This window comes from Monodon monoceros, unplaced genomic scaffold (assembly GCF_005190385.1).
Source record: "Monodon monoceros isolate NGI ecotype Baffin Bay Population unplaced genomic scaffold, NGI_Narwhal_1 Super_Scaffold_21, whole genome shotgun sequence".
Lineage (NCBI taxonomy): Eukaryota > Metazoa > Chordata > Mammalia > Artiodactyla > Monodontidae > Monodon > Monodon monoceros.
The window spans coordinates 84,399,276-84,420,710 of NW_021703778.1; the positions used below are offsets into that span (position 1 = coordinate 84,399,276).

The following is a 21,435-nucleotide window of genomic DNA, read 5'->3' on the forward strand; positions in this document are numbered from 1 at the left end:
TCTAGAGCGCAGGCTCAGTAGTTGTGGTGCACGGGCTTAGTTGCTCCGCGGACTGTGGGATCTTCCTAGACCAGGGCTCGAACCTGTGTCCCCTGTATTAGCAGGCGGGTTCTTAACCACTGCGCCACTAGGGAAGCCCAAGCCTTTTTCTTTTACCTTCCCCCCTTTTCCTTTTTTTGTCCCTTTATAGAACTAAATATGTCGGACTCTTTGATTTTATTGCCAGACTGAAATTAGCCCATAGTGATCTGGCAACTATAATATTCAATGGGAGGGAAACATTATGGCAAGTAGTCACCTCACATCTAAATCTGTGTGAACTGGGTTATCATACATCCTTGTATGCCTGGGGATAGTCTCAATGTTTACATCTGTTATTTGTGTGTAATTATTATTAACTCTCCCTTTTACTCTCTGAAGTTTCTGGTTTGGATGATGGATTTTTATGGCTACGGATTTTGATAAATGATATTCATTTATTTCAAATACCAGTCTGTATAGAGTCAGTAATGATATTAACTATAAACAGAACCATTGTCTGGTTTTCCTCCTCCTGGAAGTTTCTCTAAGGTTCTTCTTTGTGCTCTTATCATCACTGTTTTAAATCTACAGTATCTCGTCCGTGCCTGTTTCTGTAATATACTTGGTGCCACTTTTACATGTGGAGTTCAAATTGTCATATTGAATAAATGACTTTGGCACTGTGGTTGAAAAGCAGAATTAGCGGAGCTCTTTGTGGCCTGGTAAAAATTAAATTTCTGGGCAGTTGCTACTGTTTTCAGGGATAAAAGAGTGAAATGGAGGATAAAAGGGAAGGAAGAGAGATTAGGAGATTGGGCATAAATGAGCAATCGTTTTTCTGAAAATAATTTTGTTTGAATTTGTAAGTTTGTTATTAGGCATGGTGACTTGGTGTCATTTTGTGCTAGCTTACCTTATCTTGCTATAAAATTCACTTTAGAAGTAAGGATTTAACATTAAAAAATTTTATTTTAATAAAATATTAAATCCTAAGCAAATTTATTTTGATTTCAATTTTGTATATTATAACCTGTATATATTCATTACTTTATATGAATTGCATTATATTCAGAATATAAAATGATGAGAATAATGCTTATATGATGTGCTGTTTTAAAATCATTGATGTTTTTAGCCAAGTTATCATTTCATTGGCTACGAGAAATTTCAAACCTGTGTAGTGAAATGGAACCTGTTTAAACAGACTAGTAATTCTATAATTTTTATTTTATAGGTCATGTAATGTTTGCAGAAATAAAAATGGAGAATGGAAAGTCAAAAGGCTGTGGAACGGTCAGATTTGACTCCCCAGAATCAGCTGAAAAAGCCTGCAGAATAATGAATGGCATAAAAATCAGTGGCAGAGAAATTGATGTTCGCTTGGATCGTAATGCATAATTTGAAACCACGGTTGGAACATTCTTACATCTGTTTTGCTGAATCTCCTAGTAAAAGTCATTTTTTTAAGTAATACTGTATGCTTACAAAAGTTGTAAAGATGAACTTTTAAAACTCCCACCAGCTTTTAACAGTATAGTGTTAATATACTGTGATTTTTGTTAATCTCAAGTTTGGATTTTTAAAGACAGCAAGTCTGGTCATTCAGTTTAAATGAATGGTTATACTATTTTTAATGAAATAAGCCATTTTCTTGTTATTTTCAGCTCTGCATAGTGGGATTTGTTTGTTCAAGTGTCCCCAGCTTTTATCAACTTATTGTAAGGTAAAACATAGATGGTTTTTTCAAAACTTCTGTTTAATATATGTAATTGTCCTTGAAAAGAAAGGGCTCAGACAAATTAGGATATGATTTTAGTTGGTTTTAAATTTTTTCTTGGTGATAAAGAATTACTGTAAGTAAGTTTTAGATTCTAAAGTTCAGAATATTTTTTATTTGACTTAAATGGAGAAATGGAGTTTTCCTTCTCTGCCCTTCCCCATCATTCACATTTTCCACATAACATTAACCGCCACAGCCCCTTATTTTATTATTTCCAATAATTCCAAGTTCATACAGAACTGATAATGTTGCAAGCCCCAAGTATAATAATAGGCAGACTAGTCCCAACTTTCTGTCTAGTTTCCAGCCATTAAGGTGAACTGCTAAGAGAAGAAAAATAATTGAAATGTTGAGAAAGATGGTTATGTAAGTTAGTCCTCTACTGTTCACTTCTACAGGAGCAGATGCATTTATAAATGCAGTTTTAATAAACCATGGAACTCCTAGGCACAACATATCGAACACATTGGATCCCACGATGTTAGACATAGCCATATCTCCTTTGCCTGTAAAAAAAAAAAAAAAGCATGTTGTTAAAATATGCACACCAATACTGTATTTTATTAATAAGCTTCATAAGAGAAAACACTGGATACTTTCTCTGTTTGTTTTGGAAAATTGTTGTATTAGAGGAAAAGTCTTAATGAATTTGTATTTTTAAATTTTGGGGGGTTAGTATTTAAAGTCTTAACATTTATTTATCTAATAATAATTATCTTTATTTATTAAACCATTTTCAATAAGGTATGTAGATTACTTGTTGCCTTTCATTCTAACATGGTCATGATTTAGTGCACATTTCAGATGAATATTACTTGGGCAATTAGATTTAGTGAAATTAATCTGCTATTAAATAGTAAATCCTTCCTCTGAGTCACTCCTTTTTTTTTCTTCAAAGTATGTTACTGAGGAAATAAATATTTTAAAGTTACCTTTGCTCAGTGTATTTCAGCTAGGCTTTTAAGAAGGGCACTGCAGCTTGAGGGACCTACTTCTTACCTTTTCTTGCAACCAACACACTTGCAATCGTGTCTGGTATGCTTGTTCCTGCTGCTAATAAAGTAAGGCCCATTACTGTATCTGGAATTTCTAATGTTTCCCCTGAAATAAACATAGATATTACAAGTTACAAATCTTATAGATTCGCTAACTGTTCTCTGCAGATATTTCTTTCCTGAAAAAGAAAATAGGCATATTTAGATTTCAGAACCAATATGTATTTACTTAGATTTTAGCTACCAAAATATTTGAATAATATTGGTGAATTGGTAACCCAGGTAGCACAGATTTTTAATGACAGATACCGATATTTAATACACAAAATTCTACCAAGGAGTAATTTCCTTGCCTGGTATGCTTACAGAAGTTTTGGCTGTCCACTGTTGTCAAGGCTGTTGCTTAAAATATGCTAACGAGATTGGTCATTTTCTCTTTTCCCTTTTAAAAACATTTGCTAAAGAGGTCAGATTTAAGCAAATTATTTGTAGCTGTTTTTAAGCTGTACATATGTTAACACGGTATGCGTTTTTAAATTCCTACTTTCGTGACAGACCTTAGTTTAGTGTTTTCTTTGGGAAATCATACATCTGAGGAAAACAAAATAGGATTCGGCTTGAGTCTTTCTAACTTTATGGTCCCAGTTTAATACTTGTGTTAAGTCTGATGTCAGTTCAACATTTTTCATAAATGTATTCATTTTGGGAAGCAGAACTAGAGGGAAGTTTAAAAAAAAAAAGTAATTGTAACTGCTCTTAATATGGTAATTGAAAACTTACTTTAGAATTTTTTTTTCTTAAAATGTTAATTAGAAGAACTTCAAGTAGCATATTTATTGCATGCTTATGTATTGATACTGAAATTGTAATTGGTTGTTAATTTTGTTACTGGTTTGCCAGAGTTCATATGTACATAAATAACACTAATATTTATCATCTTGGGGACTGTTCTATGATCTAGTACTTCATTTTGTTCTTTTCTTGCTTTCCTAATGTCAAATGTGATCTGTCTGAGAAAATTTAGAGTTTTAATATGCAAGCTATTGGACTTTTTCATCTTACTCGTAAATAAAAGTAAAAGAAAAAGAAATAGAATAGCATACTATTCTAAGTCATATATTAATTTGAGAAAAGTCAGAGGTCAGCAAATTTTTTTCGAAAGGGTGAGATAGTAATTATTTTAGGCTTTGCAGGCTATATGATCTCCGTTGCAGTTATTCAGCTCTGCCAGTGTAATGTGAAAGCATCCATAGATAATATATAAATTGATGGGCATGACTGTGTCCAGTAAAACTTAACTCTCAAAAGGAGACTCAGTGATTTGGGCACACAGGTGGTGGTTTGCTCACCTATGATATAAGTCCATTCAGCTTAACCTTTCTGGGAGAAGTTCCTGATTTTTTTGTTCATTGTTTATATTCAGTTTTTCCTTCTGGACTAGGAGTTCTGTGGGACTAGAGCTGCTTATGACCAAGCAGTAATAGTTAAATCTTAATCATGAAGGTAGTAGAAACCTAAAATGAAACTTTATTTTGTACCCTTTTTATTCATTTCATACTACGTTTATATTCCCATATTAAAAAGCAAAATAAAATGTAATCCAGTTAAACAGTGAGTACCCATCGTTTTCTCAAAACACTGGCACCTTGCTATATTTTTTATTATGGAATGGAATTCAATATAAAGACTATATTGTGCACCCATGCAATGTGATTTAATTATTAGCATAATAGAAAGACATTCTGTGAATTTGATTTCATTTATAACATGTACATTCCTTTGACTTGTACCCCTGGGCTGTATATAACAGTGAGAATATAGTTGACATGTGATATACAACTCACAAAACCTGAATGAGCTTGTTGGTGTATTAATATTTAATCTTTCTGTAAATAGCACTAATCTTTAGTCTTTACTGAAAAAAAATTTGCTCTTTAACTAGACTACACTTAGTGAATATATTCTTTGTTCTTATATAAAACTGATTATTTTATTTTCAAATTGTGCTCTTATACTTAAGATACATACCAGTTATTGTGACCATCCAAACCAGGATATATGTAAATGCAGATATCCACAGTGCTGACATGAAAAAGGTTATCACAAAGTAATTTTTCCAAAACTTTCTTCTACAATCTGGTGTGGTTAGAAAAAGTAGTATAATAATGGGAAGGGATAGTACCCAAAAAATTCTTTTCAAGTCTGCTTCAGGCATGTTGAAAACACTTGGTGGATCTGTTAAGGAAAAATTAAACGATTTTGAGTTTTCTCAAGTGGCCAATTAAGTTAGAAATGTTCATTTAGAGAGCTGTATTGAAATAAATTAGCTGTATCAGTTTTTAAGAGGCTATTTAAAACATTCGAATACCTCATTACTGATATTGCTGGCAAAGAAACTAATTGAGACTTCAGGGCTGACGGTGTAAAATGTGATACTCAGCGTTTCTTGATTTGGGGCCTTAAATCCATCAAAATGTCTTGGATCATTCACTAAGTATGTTAGAGACATAATGTTTATGAAGTGTCAGTTCACCATCTCTTGGTTTTCTACAGTGTGGATGGTCTTTAGTAACTTTTGCTTATGGGATTAACTGGCTGTCTTACCTTAGCTATCCCCGTTGTTTCCATTTCCCAATATTGATGGTACCTCCAGCCTGCCCTATGTATCACATAATGTATACTTAGGGAGTATAAGATAATTATAGCATAATCTTTTTATTAAGTTGAATATTTCTAATTCTCATCGTAAGTGACTTTAGGGGACTTGTTTCATTATTTTCTTTGATTAATTTACCAAACACAGAATTGACCACAATTCTTAGAAAGAACCTTAAGAAAATAGGCACTAGTATAGAATCTACAGTGTAACTTATAAGACTTGAGTATGTTTTTTAAATTCAATACTTAGTGGAAGACAATAATATATTCGATAAAAAGGGGAATTCACTTTAAAATTGTTTAAAATTTGTATGGCATTTATAAAATACTATACCCATGTATTAGGTCACATTACAACGAATGCTAGTAAAATAACTCATAAAAAATGTTTTGCCAAGCCTCAGCCAATGGGCCAGAAAGTAACAGATATAATTTTAGTGTAATAAGAAATGTTTGGACTGGTTCTTTTGAGTTTCTTGTTACAAAATTTAACTTAGACGTGTGTACCTCTTGCACCTGAAAGACTAGAAACTATAATTTTTGTAAGAAGGGGAAAAGTCATACTTTAACTTTTTAAGGTAATAAAATAGAATAAGTTCACTGTCTACTAAATAAAATTTAGAATCTGTTTCTTACAACCACTTTATAAAAAAAATAACCACCAAATTTGTATTTCTGGCCATAGCTGAATTCGACTTCCTACTAAATATATTTACTTAAGTGTTTTGCTACTGCTTCAAATGACATGTTTAAAATTCAACTGTTTCCTTCCTACTTTCTTTTTTCCCACAACAGCTTTTCTTCCTTAATTCCTAGTTTTTGTAAGTGGTGTTCTCATCTTCTTAATCAGTCATGATCAAAAGCCTCAGAATTATCACTGCTCCCAAGTAGCCCTTCAGTGGCCTGGTCTTGGTGACGCTCCCTTTGCAATGTCTCACATCTGTTCTCTTGTATCCGCCCTGCCTTCACTTTGTCTAGACATCTGTTAAACACATCAGTTGGTTTTGTAGCCTCTTAAAGACCTCCATGTCTTTTATCCCATATTTCAGTTCTGATAATTTCTCTGCTCACAAACCTGCAAACACTCTTAATTTAGCATTTACGACTCTATCCTCTTCCTTTCTATCCACCTTTCTTCTGCTTCCATTCTGCACATGCAGCGCTCCAGTTATGTTAGTACTTGAGCAGGCCTTTTGCTCATGTTATTTCCTTGTCAGTCCATGGAATACTCTTTACTCTTATCTCTGCATCATTTACTTATGACTAATAAGTAACAGCTATTGAAGTCTAGACTTCAATAGCTGTTACTTATTAGTCATAAATCAGGTTGTTAGTTAAAATCTTACTATTCTACAAGGCTTAGTTTTAATGCTCCCTTCTCCGTGATAATCTTTCCTATCTAACCATCCTCATCAAATTTTATACCATCTGTCCCGTTTAGGAACCACAGTTATGCGTTATTTGTTTCTCTTTACAGTACTTAAATGTTCACATTTTAGCTATTTGGGTTTTTTTTTCCCCCCCTGTAGTATTGGAAGCTTCTTTAGGGATAGGTCTGCCTCTTGATCATCCCTTAATCCCCGTAGTGTTTTTTACATAGTAAGTATATAGTACTTAATGAATTGAAATGAAATTAAGTTTTGCTAGTGAATAGACTTAATAGTGGCCAGGATGTGGTTATTACCTTCAGAAACCTGACTAAGACCATGTAAACTTATAGAAAGCTGGGAGTAGCCAGAATCTTCATGAAATACTCCACTGTCAGTTCTTGATTGCCTACGGATGAATGGTTGATCCTCATCTTCCCATCCCATCAGTGGCTGCTGTTCACTTCTCTCTTCCATTGCTTTGGCAAGGCAGGTGCAGCAAGGACTGCATTTCTTTATAATATATTGGCTAATTTTAATGTCAAAACACAGCACCAAAACATATAATCCGTATATCAAAAGCAGTGAAGCTCCTTCATACCTATAAATTAGAGAAATTTGTGTGTTTTTCAATTAAAAATGTGAAAGTTATTTTAGAGTTAGTAGCTTTGGGGCAGTATCTGCTTAATTTTCTAATGCAGCAATAGAACAGAAATGTTCTACATATATTTTGGTTTTGCAGATGTGTCCACCTTTGGTTACAGCATTATTAAAAATGTATTGATGAAAACTTGACACTGTCCTTTCTGTATTTCAGAAACAAAGATTATAAATTCATTGTCTTAACCTGTAGAATCCTTCCTAATGGCAGGCATTAAAAGTTCTTTAAACATACTAGTAATTATAGACTTTCAAAATAAAAGTGAAACTAATGAATAGTGATGGGCATTCTCCACCTCAGGTCATTGGAAGAATATAATAATTGTAAGAACATATAGTATCTGTTCATTTCAATTGTTCAGGTATAGGAATTTTGTGTAAAATATTCAGAATATGTTAGACTTTGGCTGGAGCCTTTCAGCTTGCTATACAGAGATTTTTCGAAGATTTTAATGTAAATGAGTTTGGATTGCATTCACAAGAAAGCAAGGATGTTCTCAAAAATAAAATTATACCTAAGGCACTGAGAACCGTTTTCCTGTACTCTGGTTTGCTGTTTAAAGGATTTTCATTAGCTAATACCATCACATTTGAACCTTGCATTTACCTTTTATTTTATAGCCATTGAGTCTCTGCTACAGCTTGAAAGCACAGAGTTCTTGATTTCCCTAATGGGGGGGGGGGGAGCATTAGCTTGGATGCTCTCACAGTCATTGTCCCCTTACAGACAACTGCTAAGTCCCAGAAGCATCCCCATTGTAACCAACAGTCTTTCCTTGGGAGACAGGCTAGATTTCAGGATGATTCATCTAAAAAATTTGCTCCCTGCGAGGTTTAAAGTTTTTTGATAGCAGGTATTGATGCAGCACTGCCAAATTGTAGTATTCCAGAGGGGTGCCATTTACAGTGTTTTCTATTTTTCTGGTGATCTCTGGCATTGGGCAATGTACAATCCGTATGGCTGTGTTTTACATTTCTTTATCCGTTAAGATTCCTAGTGTAGTGATAAACACCTACTCGTTAGCTGAAACGATTACTATCTGTTCACTAAGTCGCCCCCTTTTTCATTTTCTTGGGACAGCAAGGCATGGGGAGATTATAAAGCAAATAGTTTTTAATATTGAAACCTAAACGTTTTTGATTTTTAGAGGAAGAAGGCTATATAGTTCCTCTTACTAAATGAACATCAGGGAGAAAGTTGGAGGAATTTAAAGGAACTTCTTTTACTTCCTTTGTCATCTTCTCCAATCTTGTGACAATGGTCACTTTTAACGGAGGCAAGGTAAACCACCCAATAGATGAAGAAGCCACCTGTTGGGGCTTTAACGGACAACAAAAGTTGGGAGATCTTCTCAACAGAAAGTCAGTGGAGAGAAAGAAAGGTGGTAACATCCAGTGGTTAGATAGAAAAAAGACTGACTTGACTAAAGAATTGCAAAGAAGGGAGAAGGACCCAACTAGCAATCGTGGTGAGGAGGTTAGCTCAGAGACCTACAGGGAAAATGTACGGAAGTGGCGGATAATTGAGAAGTGATTGAAATAACATTTTTGAAAAAAAAAGAAATGTTACTAAACCATCAGAATTTTATAAAACTGCTCTCTGTAACTGTTTTACATTAAGAATAATGATTATTCAAGCTTACCAGTAAACTTGGTTGTCAAATATTATGGCAAGCACTGCTGCTACACTAATCATGTATGCTGCACAGTCTCTGAATAGGGGCCAACATGATAGTGTTGAAACCTATAAAAATAATTAATGTTTTCCATTACACTGTAACTTCTTCAAGTACTTGGTTAGTGCAATAATAAAATTGTTTGTATATTTGTAGCTAAATATTGTTGCCTTTTGCATATTGCATAGAGAAAGGAATTTTAAGAAAAATTGTGTTTCTAAACCTAGTCTGATTTTCATAAATTTGACCAAGAGGTATTTGTGGGTTAACTTAAAATGGAATACATGTTGTTTTTCTACCGATTAATAAATTTAATTGAACGCATTACTAGTGCCTTGTTTGTTCTAGACTGTGAACGGTTCTTATAATTTGTCAAGGCAATAAATTTTGTTGAATAAAGTTGTTTTACATACCACGTTAGATAGTAAGCCACAGGCTGCACAGATGCCAAGGAGATTATAAATTGCAGATCCAAGAATGGTGCTAATGCCAATATCACCCTCTGTGATAAATACACCTATAAGCATGATAGTAGCTCAGTTAGTATTGACTTGGAGAAGATCAAATCACATGGAGTAAGAAAAAATATAAGGAGCAATATTTACCTAGGAAAGCAGTAACCAATTCAGGAGCTGAACTACCGGCTGCCATAAAAGTTGCACCTGCAACATTCTGGGACAATCCAAAGGCTGAAGACAAATGAAATTATGTTATGCCTGGTTAAAGTGACAAATGAAAGTATGTCTTTATAACTAAATAGATATATATATCAAAGCTACATCTTCACAGAAAATCACTAATACTAACTTTAGCTGGAAAATAGACAATAGAGGCAGCATGCTAGGCATTATTTACCCTAGGTCAGAAAGTTAGTGTCAAAGTTAGAACTAAAACTCAGGTTTCCAAGGCTTTGCTAGAAATCCTTTGTTGATGTTTATTGTTTGCTATATCTACTGATATTTGACACACAGTCTTTCCAGACTCTCAAACTCTGGTGTGCTTTGCTGAGTCCCGTTCACCTGTGGTCAATATTTCCTTATTCTTGCCTGTGGGGACCGTTACCTGTCGCTCACTCTCAGGTCCACATCAGGTTCTACTTCTCTGCTGAGACATCTACCTGTGACATTATTGATTCCTTCTGTTGGTGGTGGTGTGACAACAAAACAAAAATAGCTACGATATTTCTGCCCACATGATTTTCCAGAACTTCTCCATTCCCTATCAAAAAACCAAAACAAAACAAAAAATAAGGTGGAGTTTATGTTTACGTCATCTGAGCCTAGATGAGCCTTTGTGACTGCTTTGACTAACAGTATGGCGGAGCCATAATATTTCTGAAGCTAGGACATAAAAGGTGACAAAACTCATGATTTTCTCTCTCTAGGAACATTTGCTTCAGAGCCCTAAGTGATCGCATAAAAACCCTGGCTACCATACTGGAAAGACCTTGTGAAGAGCCCACATAGAAATAGAGATCCCTGAGGAACCCCGGCTGGTTCAGCCCCCCAGTTTTGAATCTTCCCATCCCAGGCACCAGACATGTGAAGGAGGGAGTTTTCAGATAATTCTAGTCCTCTCTTCTTACTATAACTGCATGAGAGACCTCAAGCAAGAACCACTCAGCTGAGGCCAGTAAACCCCCAAAGCTGTGAGAGGTATGAAATGATTGTTCTTTTAAGCTAATAGTTTTGGGGTGATTTGTTAAGCGGCCGTAGATAATGGAACACCTGACTATTGTTCATTTATTTGTTATTTGTTGACTACCTAGTATGCCAGATGCTTTTTTTATGTGATAGGAATGTGGCAGTAACAGACAAATGTTTCTCATCTTCTGGAATTTAATTATAGTGAGAACAGACAGGATAAGAAAACTATGTATTATGTTAGGAGCAAAAGCAGGGTGGGGGGATATAAAATGTCATGGAGAAAAGATTGTAATTTTAGATTGGGTAACCAGAAAGGACTTCACTGAGATGGTAACTTAACAAAGACTTCAAAGTGAGGGAGCTAACCTCACATAGACCCAGGAGTATTCTAGGCAGATGGAGTGAGTGCAAAGGATTTGAGGTAGAAGCTAGCCTGCGTGTTCAAGAAACAGAAAAAGACTGGAGTGTCTGGAATAAAGTGTGTGAAGGAGAGCTGTAGATGATGAGGTCAAAGGTAATAGGTGGCTAGATCATGTAAGGCCTTGTGGATCCTAGCAAGGACTTGGGCTTTTATTGTGAAGAATATGGGAAGTGCTTGGAAAGACATCCACAATATTGCTTGCTGGTAATACCAGCTGCAGTCATCTTTTTTATCCCCATGAGACTACCTGGTCTCAGAGGCCCAACCAGCTTGTTGGGCCACCTGTTAAGCCTCCATTGTGAAAAATCCTCTCAGGATAGTCGGAATTATCTAATCCAGGCTCTCTATTCTATTCCTTACTATTTTCCTTTGGTCATCTTGCTTGATGAACATCTACTTGTGGTGACTAATGAAGGGAGAGAAGTAATAATTTATGTAAGTGACATTTCATAGCATTTCTTTTACTGGTTAGAGTAATTTTACATATAAATATGTAGTATATATATAGTATATCGTCTTTATACTCTTACTACAACTCTGATATGTAGTAGGACCAATTGGCCATGAAACTTAAAATGAAGCATATTGTTCTTAACTTTTTCATTTTATGTATGAAGTAAATAATATCTTACATTCATGGTATACAGTTCACTACCATGTACATAATTTAATCATCTCAGCTATCCTCAGATGTGAGTGGTGGTATTTCCATTTTACAGATAAAGAAACAGGTCCAGAAGGTTAAGTAACTAAAAGTTACATGGAGAGCAAGGATCTTAAATGTGAGGAATTAGGGCATAAACCACAAGTCTATTGCTTCTAAACCCAGTGCTATTTCTGTTTCATCACAGAAACTCAATATAATATAAGAATGGCACTTAGGCCAATTATGGGGGACAATTGAGTCATTTTCTTTCCTGCCTCATGGCACTGGTACATAACTACCACTGTTCCATTCCTTGCCAGGGGAAAAATAGCTAATGGGAGTCAGGAATAATTTGGATGTTTTCCAGCATATTCCAGAGAATGTATAAATTTAGTGATATTACCATGAATTCTCTTCTCAAATCAAACCAGGGCTCGATAATATGTGGAGGAAATTGAAAAAGAACAAAGTGCTTTATCTTGAAGTAACTGCCTAAACTCAGGGCAGCTGAAGTGTGAATGGCCAATCTTCATTTAATGCTGGCTGAAGAATGCTTCATTAGAAAAATTCAGTCTTGAGAGAGAAAGGGTGATCCATCCGGCTGTTGCAAGGTAGGAAAATAGGTGGCCCTTTTGAGCACTTTCACTCTCAAAAGGCAGTAACAATAAAGCTTGTTGCTATTCACTGGGCTCTATTTGAGTTATGAAAAGAAAGGTTCTGTACAGATGGATGTGTAAAACTTCAAAGATATTTTAACAAGTTATATCTTAAGGTTCTGAGCATATTTTATAAAATGGTTATACCTTTGAACTTTAGAATCGACTGGCTTTGTCTTCACTGACCCTTGGGTAGCATTTCTCTCTGCTGTAGTTTATTATTAAAGATAAATTGTTCTGGTTTCCCCCCTCTCCCAAGAGCTATTACTTTTTTCCCTTTCTATTACTCTAAAGGAATAATCATATTTCCTTCAGGATATACTAGAAATGTTCAAGGTGAGTTTTCTTTATAGGTTTAGATATTACATTGTTTATATAAAGTGCAACTTTCTGATAATGAACTGATTACTGGAACTCATCAGACTTTTTCTTAAGCATGTTCTCTTCTCTGATACCATGTTGGAAAGTTTATAACGGTTTTTGAAAATCCTCTTCTGGAAATATAGTAGAAAGAGTTTTAAACTAAAATGGGGACCTGGCTTCTGGCCTTGCCACTACCTTGATGTGAGACTTTAGATAAGTCATTCAGACAAGTCTTGTATTTTGCCATCTGTAAAATGGAGGGTTGGACTACACAATATTTAGGTATCTTCTAATATTATCAATTTTTACAAAAAATATAAAATATGAATTCTATGCCTTAAGCCTCTGTACTGCTTCTTACTGTTAAATCAATTCCTTTTATAAATAAAAATCCCCTTTGCTGCTGAAAATTTAGAAAATGGAGGAGAAAACAATGGGGAGGATCATTTATAATTTTAACATTGTATTTTAACCACTGCTACCGTTCTTTATGTATTTCCAGTTCTTTTCACAATGTGCGTTTAATAGAGTTACAAGAGAAGGCTATAAGCAATTTGGTGTCTTCTGGCACAATTTTGTAAAGTCCTCAGTGATAGCAAATTTTCATGCCTTGTGAATGGATTTGAATTTTGAAAGCAATTACAAGTCATTCAGACCCAACTCTAGTGACTAGGGTGGGTAGTCATGCTGAGTAATTCTATTCAAAATGAAGTATGACAGCAAACCAATGTCTTTTATGATTTGCAAAATTGGTTCTGATACTAATTCCAAATATATTCTAGAAATGTTTTGAGTGACATCATTGAAATAAATGCCTAGCCCCTCAACGTACAACTGCACGTATATCTCTGTGGTGCTTTTAACAGTAAATAAAAACATTTGAAGTACTTTAGAGTTATCATCTCATATTGTGTCTGAGCTATAACGGAATAAATTCTGAAACTCTGTATAATGTTTTGAAAGGCCTGATTCCGCTGAAAAAGAAAGACTCCCCCATGGCCTAATCTAACAGCTTTAATATTAATTAATTTCCACTTGCCCTAAGTCTATCATATAAAGCATATGTAAGACATTTTATCTCCAAAGCTCACAATTACCTGAGTTTTGTCTCCATAACTTGCCCAAAGTCACATAGGTTAGTAGTTGCAGAGATGGGATGGGCAGCTAGACCTTTTTGAATTTAAAAAGCTGCTCTTTCTGTTACCCATGTAAGTGAAGAGATTAATACGTAGCCTTATCATCATCACCATCATCATCATCATTGCCTGCCTGAATAGCATCTTGGTAATATCCAGACCACTTAGCACTTATTTAGATCCATATACCTGGGGTAGATTTAGATGCAATCCAAGGTGACCACAATGTATTTATTTATATTTTAAATTTAGATTAGTTTAGATCAGAGGGAAAAGAAAAACAAAGAGGATGAAAATGCTCTTAAGAGGAGAATGAGTGCCTGTGTGGCAGGGAGGAAGTGCTATTCTTAGATTCTTTGTTCTTTGGAAAGGCTTTGCCTCTGTAAATTTCATAAGGATTAAGAATCAAACAATCCCCTGAAACTGTCCGCTATCCAAATGCCATACTCACAGAATTATTCCACTCCCTTTCAATTTTATCAATTTAGAATGAATTCTACCTGGAATTAAAACTTGCCTTTCTTTCTTATTGTCTATTTCTGAAACATAAAGTAGAACATGGGCAAATATTAGCTCAAAGCAGAGTGAATAAGAATAATTTTTTAATAAAAAAGTAAATATTTTAAGTATGTTTCTGAAAACCTTACTAAGATCATTTTCACTTAAGACATGTTATACTTCAAAGGATCAACATGGTGGAGGGATTAGAACTACTAACTGAATAGCGTATTAGTGTAACATTTAAAAAGAAAAGTTTCATAACTAGCTCATTGTGGACTTCGGGCTATATCAAGTGACCAGTCACTAGGGGTTCTCATGTTTCTCTCTAGTTAGCTTAGGAAAAGTTAAAGAAAGGTGATTTAAACAGTGGTTAAATAACTCTAGGAGATCCCCATTACATGTTAAAACAATACATAAAAAGGATTTGTTTTGACTTTATACTGAACTTTTGTGTTTCTAAAAATGAACTGCTTATAAAGATGAGAGGTAATAGTCCTACTATTTGGGCTACAAGTTAATATAGTTTATATTATATATAAATGTGTTCAAAGAATCATCTTTAGTCTCTTTTCCTTTAGAACTTAAATGGATAAAAGAGAAAATAGGATTAGAGGAAGGGGGTATAGCAACAACATTTTCTTGTATTGGTTCTACATAGTTACGATGACATCGAAATGTCTCAGGGTATGTGCTTGCTTTTCCAGTTTTGAGGTGGGGAGGAGAGGTTGTGTGACTTTGATGGTCATGAGTTGAGCAAGAAAGGGAAAGATCCTTGTTGAAAGCCTCAAGTGGTGGTGGTTCTAATGGTAATTGACAGACCAGCACATGTAACTACAGACAGAGACAGCTACACTTGCCTGAGTTGGGCCTGGCCAGGGCATCAGCAAGAGGCTCTGCCCTCCACCACTTCCAACTTATCCCCTGCATGGAGACTCCAGTCCTGAGCCTTTTCTAGTCTTCACCTTGCTGAGGACCCTTGTGCTAACCAAATGAACCACCGTTAGTGATTGGAGGAGGGGTTCCTGGGGTGATGGGGCTGGGGTGGGCCGGGGGTGTGCCAATTCAACCATTGTATCCTAGGTTGGGACTCAGACTCCATAGAAAGTCATTGCGTTATACATGATGGTTCGGTTCCACAGTACCGCACTTCTGATTTCATGTACATCATAGACAAAATGCTCAGTTCTCAGAGTCTCATTATTGCAGGTTACCATTTATAACATTAATTTACAGCCCCCAGTAGGTTGCTAAAATTCTTAACTGATTTTTTTAAGTGACTTGGTGGATTCTCATTATTTTGTAGTATACTTCCTCTGTAGTTACAATGAGCATTTGATGTATTTTTGTGGTCAAAATTTTCAGTGCCCTTGGGAGAAAAAAAAAATACCTTTTAAAATTGTTCAGAAAGAACAGTTCTTCTGAAACAACCATATTACGGCAGCTAATCTCAAACAAGGACGTGTAAAATTATATCACACAGCAATTGAAAACATTCTTGGGTTTTGGCATTAGAGAAACCAGGGCTCTCCTGTGTACTGGCTGTGTAGTCTTGAGAAATTATATATTCTCTCAGCCTCAGTTTTTTCATTAGTAAAACCAATCTAATAGTCCCTACTTTATAGGGTTTATGTGACGACTAAATATAATCATATATGTTTAATTTAGAACCATGCTTGGTCTTCTATAATTGTTTTATGATAAATATAATAAATATATAAATAGTTAATAGCATTCCAGTACATTGTAGAATGCTCTGTAAATTGTTTGGAGGATTATATTAATACTTATTAGTTGGGTGGGACTATTATAGCTTGTCAAAGAACTATGGGGAAATGCAAAGCGTTTGCAGACTTTCTGAAGTTAGTTTCTGTGGCTGTAAAGAAATTCCAGAGAAATTGTTTTTTATTGCTGATGTCCTAATTTGGACAAGACCATACTAAGACCTTGGAAAGAGAAACGACAGAATTAATTTAGGGGCATTTAAAAATGAATCCAGCTAGCACTATTTCAGTTTCATTTCATTGCCAGCATTTTCAATGCTGAAGACCGGGATCAGTTCTTAGCAGCTGAAGATTTGGCAGTGATGCGGGCATGCATCAATCACACATCCATAATAGCTACTGTGTTACACTTCAGAGCAAAGAGCGATTCACTTGAGAAATGAATGTTTGCTGATGATGTTCCAAAGTAATTCCACAAATGGCATGGTGGAAGTCATTATTATAGATATTTTATGAAGTTGCTTAATGAAGATTATTTTGAAGTAGCAATCTAAATTTTAATGCAGTAGTTTCTTCTGCAGGGCTAGAAAGTTATCTGTTTATTTACCACTCCCAAGACAGGTTTCTATTTAAAAAATTCTTGATGGATTTATTCTTTCAGTCAAGTCATTGTTTGGAAATGTGAAAATGAAAAACAAGCAAAACAAAAGTGATTTTTTTGTTTGTTTTCCAGGAAGAGAAGGATTCTAAGTGGGGATATGGTACCTTGAATTTTTAATTTCTTAATTTTATATAATTAATATGATTTAGTTTTTCTAATGAGAAGTGTGGTACTGGCACAAACATGAACAAATAGATCATTAGAATAGAGTATAGAGTTGAGAGTATAGAAAATGGATCAACTTTTGGAAAAAATAGCATTGTATCCTATAGCAAAACAAATTCTTGGTGGAAGAAATAAAAATATTAAATATAAATAAATAAATAAATGTAAAAAAAAAAAAAGAAACTATAAGTAGAAGAAAAGATGACAATTTTTCTGACCTAGGGATAAAAAGGTATTTCTAGGTATAAAACCAAAAGGGGAGTCATAAGGAAAATATTTGTAAATTTACTTAAAAATATGTACACTTCAATGTGATAAACACATAAAATACAAAACCAAACAAACCATAAAAAGTATATCATATAAAAATTATATTAGAAAGAGTTAATACCCTTATATTAAAAAAAATCTTGGAAATCAGTAAGTAAAAACAAATACTCCCGTATTAGAACATGGGCAAAAAACACAAAAGCAAAACCAGAAATTTTAATACACATATAAAATTTTCAACCTCACAAATAGTAAGATAAATACAAATTTTATAAAATAACTTCCATTTGAAAGCAATTAACAAAGACATTTAAAATGATCCCAATAAGAATTATTTTAAAAAAAGGTATTATTCATGGTTTTCTGGAATGGAAGCTACCACACATTGTGGAGGTTTTCGTTGGCACACCCTTTGTGAAACGCTTTTGGAAATGTATAATATAAAGCTTAAAATATGCATAGCTCTGTATCTTTATCAGGAAATGATCAGAGAAGTTTGCAAAGATGTGATACAAGTATGGGCATAACATCATTTAGAACAAAAAATTAAAACTCAAATGTCTAGTAAGATTAATAATTTTAAAAATTGTGATAAATTTCTACTGGGTGCTTATTATGTATAAAAACCAGTGTTAGGTGCTCATATCGTTTCCAGAATCAGGAACTATTGTGCTGCCATGAAAAGTCATGTTTTTGAAGGGTATTCAATAATATAGGGAAATGCACGTGATTAAATATTATCTTAGTAAAAGGAAACGACCTCAAATTGTATATGTAGCAAGATCTAAAAGACTGAAAGGAAGTACACCAAATGATAACTGTGGGGGTCTCTGGGTGATAGAAATGTAGAGGAATTTGTTTTTTCTTCTATTCTGCTTGCATTTCATCAGTCTAAGTAAAAGTATTATGTTAAAGTAATTTACTTTCTATTAAGGAAAACTATCAATGTCAATGTCAAGTGTAGTATCAATGTGAAACTATATGTATAAGTTAAATAATAATTATAATAAACTTATGCTGACCTGTTCTATAATTATTTTTCATTAGAGAAATAGGTGTTGAGTGCCTCTGCTATTGCCAGATCCTGTTTTAAGTCCTAAGGATACTGCTGTACTGCACTGTTACAAGAGAGAAAATGACTTGTATTTCAGCAGGGGTGGGGGATGGGACCATGAGAAAAGGGAGGAAGGGAGAGTTTACATTCATGCTCTTTCCCTGTGAAGAAATGCTAGCAGTGTGTGTGGGGGGGGGGGGGGGGGGGGATGCTATTTCTGTGCAGTCCTGGGAGTAGGCAGTGGGAAATCTAACCCTTAACTTTGACCTTCCCTGAAGTGAGCATGCTCAACCAATTAAACTAATTAAGCAGGAGACAGAGACTGGAAACGCTGGCACTTTTGCTTATTTGCCATAAAACATCACTGATATCCTGATTTTAGGGACCAGTGTGCTAATGTAAGGTCTGTGCTCAGAATTCTGGGCGATATACATGATTGAAGGGGTAGAACTGAGGGGCTTGGCAGATCCTATTTCCAGAAACCAGTAACTGAGCTTAATGTTTAATTACCTGATGCCGAAGGGCACTTTACATAAAATGCAGGACTTATTTATTTATTTATTGGTTCATAAACATGAATTAGTTTCCTTACTGGTAGGAGGCTGGGAAAGGAAGAGGGAGGAGGGCGGTCCTTAAAGATATTTGTTTATCACCTACCTTTAAAAAAGGTACAGAGATTTTAGAGTAAAAATGAAAAAAATTTTTTGAAGTATTTGATGGCAAGTATTAGAAGTCCAGTGTATTAGGGGTATATACCAAGTGCATGTATATGAAACGTGGAACAGCTTACTAAAAAACAGCTAGGCAGTACGATAGACAAACTGCAAGTTTCTGGAGATAGGCAGTATAACAATAGTTGCTTTGTACTCATTTAAAGATGTTCTGCTGCACATTAACTACCAAGAAAAACCATACTCACGCCAGTCCCTCAAGGTACAGGACACCACGACGCAGAAGTCAGTGTTCTGCAGCCAGTTGAGATGGACAGGATTGCTGCGGAGCTACTCCAAAGACAGCTGTATATGTGTGTGGCACTACTGTTCTGGAAAGTTGTAGAGAAGATTTCCAGCTACTTACATTCACTGATGATTTCCAAGGAGGGTAGGAAGTACTCATCACAGACAATAGACATGGCCATGAACATGTAAAGGATAATTAGGAAGTAGATTATGATGCCTCCATCTGCACGCTCCTGTTTTGTGAAAAACCCTTCAGGAAACTCCGAAGATGGGGACATAACACATTGGGTGCTATTTCCTGGTAAGGAAAAGGAGGTGAAAATTTGAAGGATGTTCAAGTCACACATTCCAAGCCCACAAAGAGAAATTCCTTAAAAAAACAGGAAGTGTGGGATTAAATCACTTTTGAATATGATGTAATTGTAGATCCTTAAAAAGAAAATTAGTCTTTGGGACCTGAAAGAGGTGCTTTAAATGAAATAAGATAATGATAGCAGGTGAATTAAGAAGAGGAAATAACGAAATCAGTCTTCCTTGTCTGCTTCATTAATAAAAGGGAATTCTGAACCCCTTTTCCTCCTCAATTAGAAACTGTGTTTTGAAGATAGAGATTCCTAATATCTGTACAATTTCATTTTCCCATTTCAGAGCCCAAGTTGTCCGCAAAGCCCAAGGCCCACAAAGAATCATCCACTGTTGCAGAGAGAATTTCTAGGATGAAAGATTTCTTTTTCCATGATGAAGTCTCCAACAATAAAAACTGAAGACTCTCCTGCTTCATGACGTCTGTGAATGATTTCAGAGCTATCTTTGAGAACTTATTCGAAGGATCAAAAGTGTTTGATAGCCTACCAAATGCTAAAACTCAGAGCAAATACAGCAGGAAGCATAAGCAAAAGTGAGTCAAGTAAGAATTTCCCTCTCTTTGTCTGTTTATCCACATGTGGCAGCAGCAGCAGGGGTAGCTGACCCCAGCGTCCACCTACCTGTAGCCCTTGGGAGACGTTGGGGCAGGGAGGCACCTGGGGGAGGCAAGCGTGCAGTAGCCCAGAGGATGCCGAGAAGCAGGGCCCTTCTTGCCCACCGTGGGCCCCCTTTGGTCTGCATTGCTGCAGCGGTCTTTCTGCAACGTGCAGCCTTGGGAAGGGAGAATAGGAGGATTAAGCTGGATCATGTGAGGAGTCTCCTTCCTGCCCAGTGCCCTGCCCAGGGCACATCAAAGCAAGGCCAGTGGACAAGGGAGGGTGATTGGAGCCAGCCAAGCTACTCTGATCAGGAGCCCTAAGCCCCAGAGAGGCTGGAGGAGGTAGGGAGGAAGCAGACAGTCCCGTGGCCCACAGTCCCCGAGGGCAGATCCAGGCGGCTTGCTCTTTACAGAGTGATTTTATTTATTGTCTTCATACTGGCTCTGCTTTTGACTCTCTCTAGATTTTTAAGGACCTGAGTTTATAACTGCTTCCACCTCTCTCTCCAGCCCTTGCTTCTAGAATTTGCTGGAGCTCGTGTATGTGCATTCTTTGGCTAGGCTGTCACCCTTTTATATTTCTGTTTTGGCCTCTTGTCCTCTCTCCAATTAGGAGGCTCTTGCAATAATCTAGTGGAGAAATGGTGGCTTGAACCAGAGCAGTGGCAATGGGGATGGAGAGAAGTGGGCAGCTTCAAGAACTAGTAAGAGTCGTAGTGGATGGAGGCTATTTGATCATTGGTTAGCTGTGCTCTCTGCCAGAGGTTCTAAAATGCAAATTGGACAAGCCAGGGAGTGTTCAAATATAAACTACTATCCTCCCTACCCTAGCATTTACTGGGCTTGCCAAGATGTTAAGAACTTCTGGCAGTATAGAAACATGTGGCGAATAGCACAGGCTCTGTAGCCAGACCACGTGGCTTGAGTCCTAGCATTGCTGTTTAGTACCTATATGACCTTGGGCACGTTATTTAACCTCTCTGCTCCTCTGTTTCACTCTCTGTAAAATGGGAAGGTTTTAGTGCCCTCTATTTGGGTTGTGTGAAGATTACATAAATGAATGCATGCAATCTGCTTAAAACAGCCTCTGCCCCATGGTCAATGTTACCTATCTA

At 35.8% G+C, this 21,435-nt stretch overlaps 2 protein-coding genes and 1 long non-coding RNA gene across 8 annotated transcripts in view; 2 read left to right on the forward strand and 1 right to left on the reverse strand.

The window, feature by feature from the left end:
- MYEF2 (myelin expression factor 2) overlaps nucleotides 1-9,098 on the forward strand; it is an 84,446-nt gene extending 75,348 nt beyond the window's left edge. For 3 of the 6 annotated variants that reach the window (XM_029238603.1, XM_029238599.1, XM_029238601.1), the window contains one exon: nucleotides 1,256-2,326. In XM_029238603.1, coding sequence (XP_029094436.1) covers nucleotides 1,256-1,419 — 164 coding nt within the window. In that variant the 3' untranslated portion in view covers nucleotides 1,420-2,326. Of the gene's footprint in view, nucleotides 1-1,255 lie in introns of all 6 variants that reach the window. The other 3 variants (XM_029238605.1, XM_029238602.1, XM_029238604.1) reach the window with 3 other exon arrangements.
- Nucleotides 1,944-21,194, reverse strand: SLC24A5 (solute carrier family 24 member 5). Its single transcript, XM_029238606.1, has 9 exons — nucleotides 20,343-21,194; nucleotides 19,475-19,654; nucleotides 9,763-9,846; nucleotides 9,571-9,674; nucleotides 9,125-9,225; nucleotides 7,139-7,422; nucleotides 4,825-5,031; nucleotides 2,801-2,902; nucleotides 1,944-2,307 (listed from the first exon to the last, which is right to left on the reverse strand). The coding sequence occupies exons 1-9, from the start codon at nucleotides 20,461-20,463 to the stop codon at nucleotides 1,985-1,987; spliced, it is 1,506 nt and encodes a 501-aa protein (XP_029094439.1). The 5' UTR covers nucleotides 20,464-21,194; the 3' UTR covers nucleotides 1,944-1,984.
- Nucleotides 12,066-21,435, forward strand: part of LOC114904543 — a 32,275-nt gene continuing 22,905 nt past the window's right edge. Inside the window, exons 1-2 of the long non-coding RNA XR_003795980.1 lie at nucleotides 12,066-12,481; nucleotides 20,005-20,254. This is a non-coding gene — a long non-coding RNA (uncharacterized LOC114904543). The remainder of the gene's footprint in view (nucleotides 12,482-20,004; nucleotides 20,255-21,435) is intronic.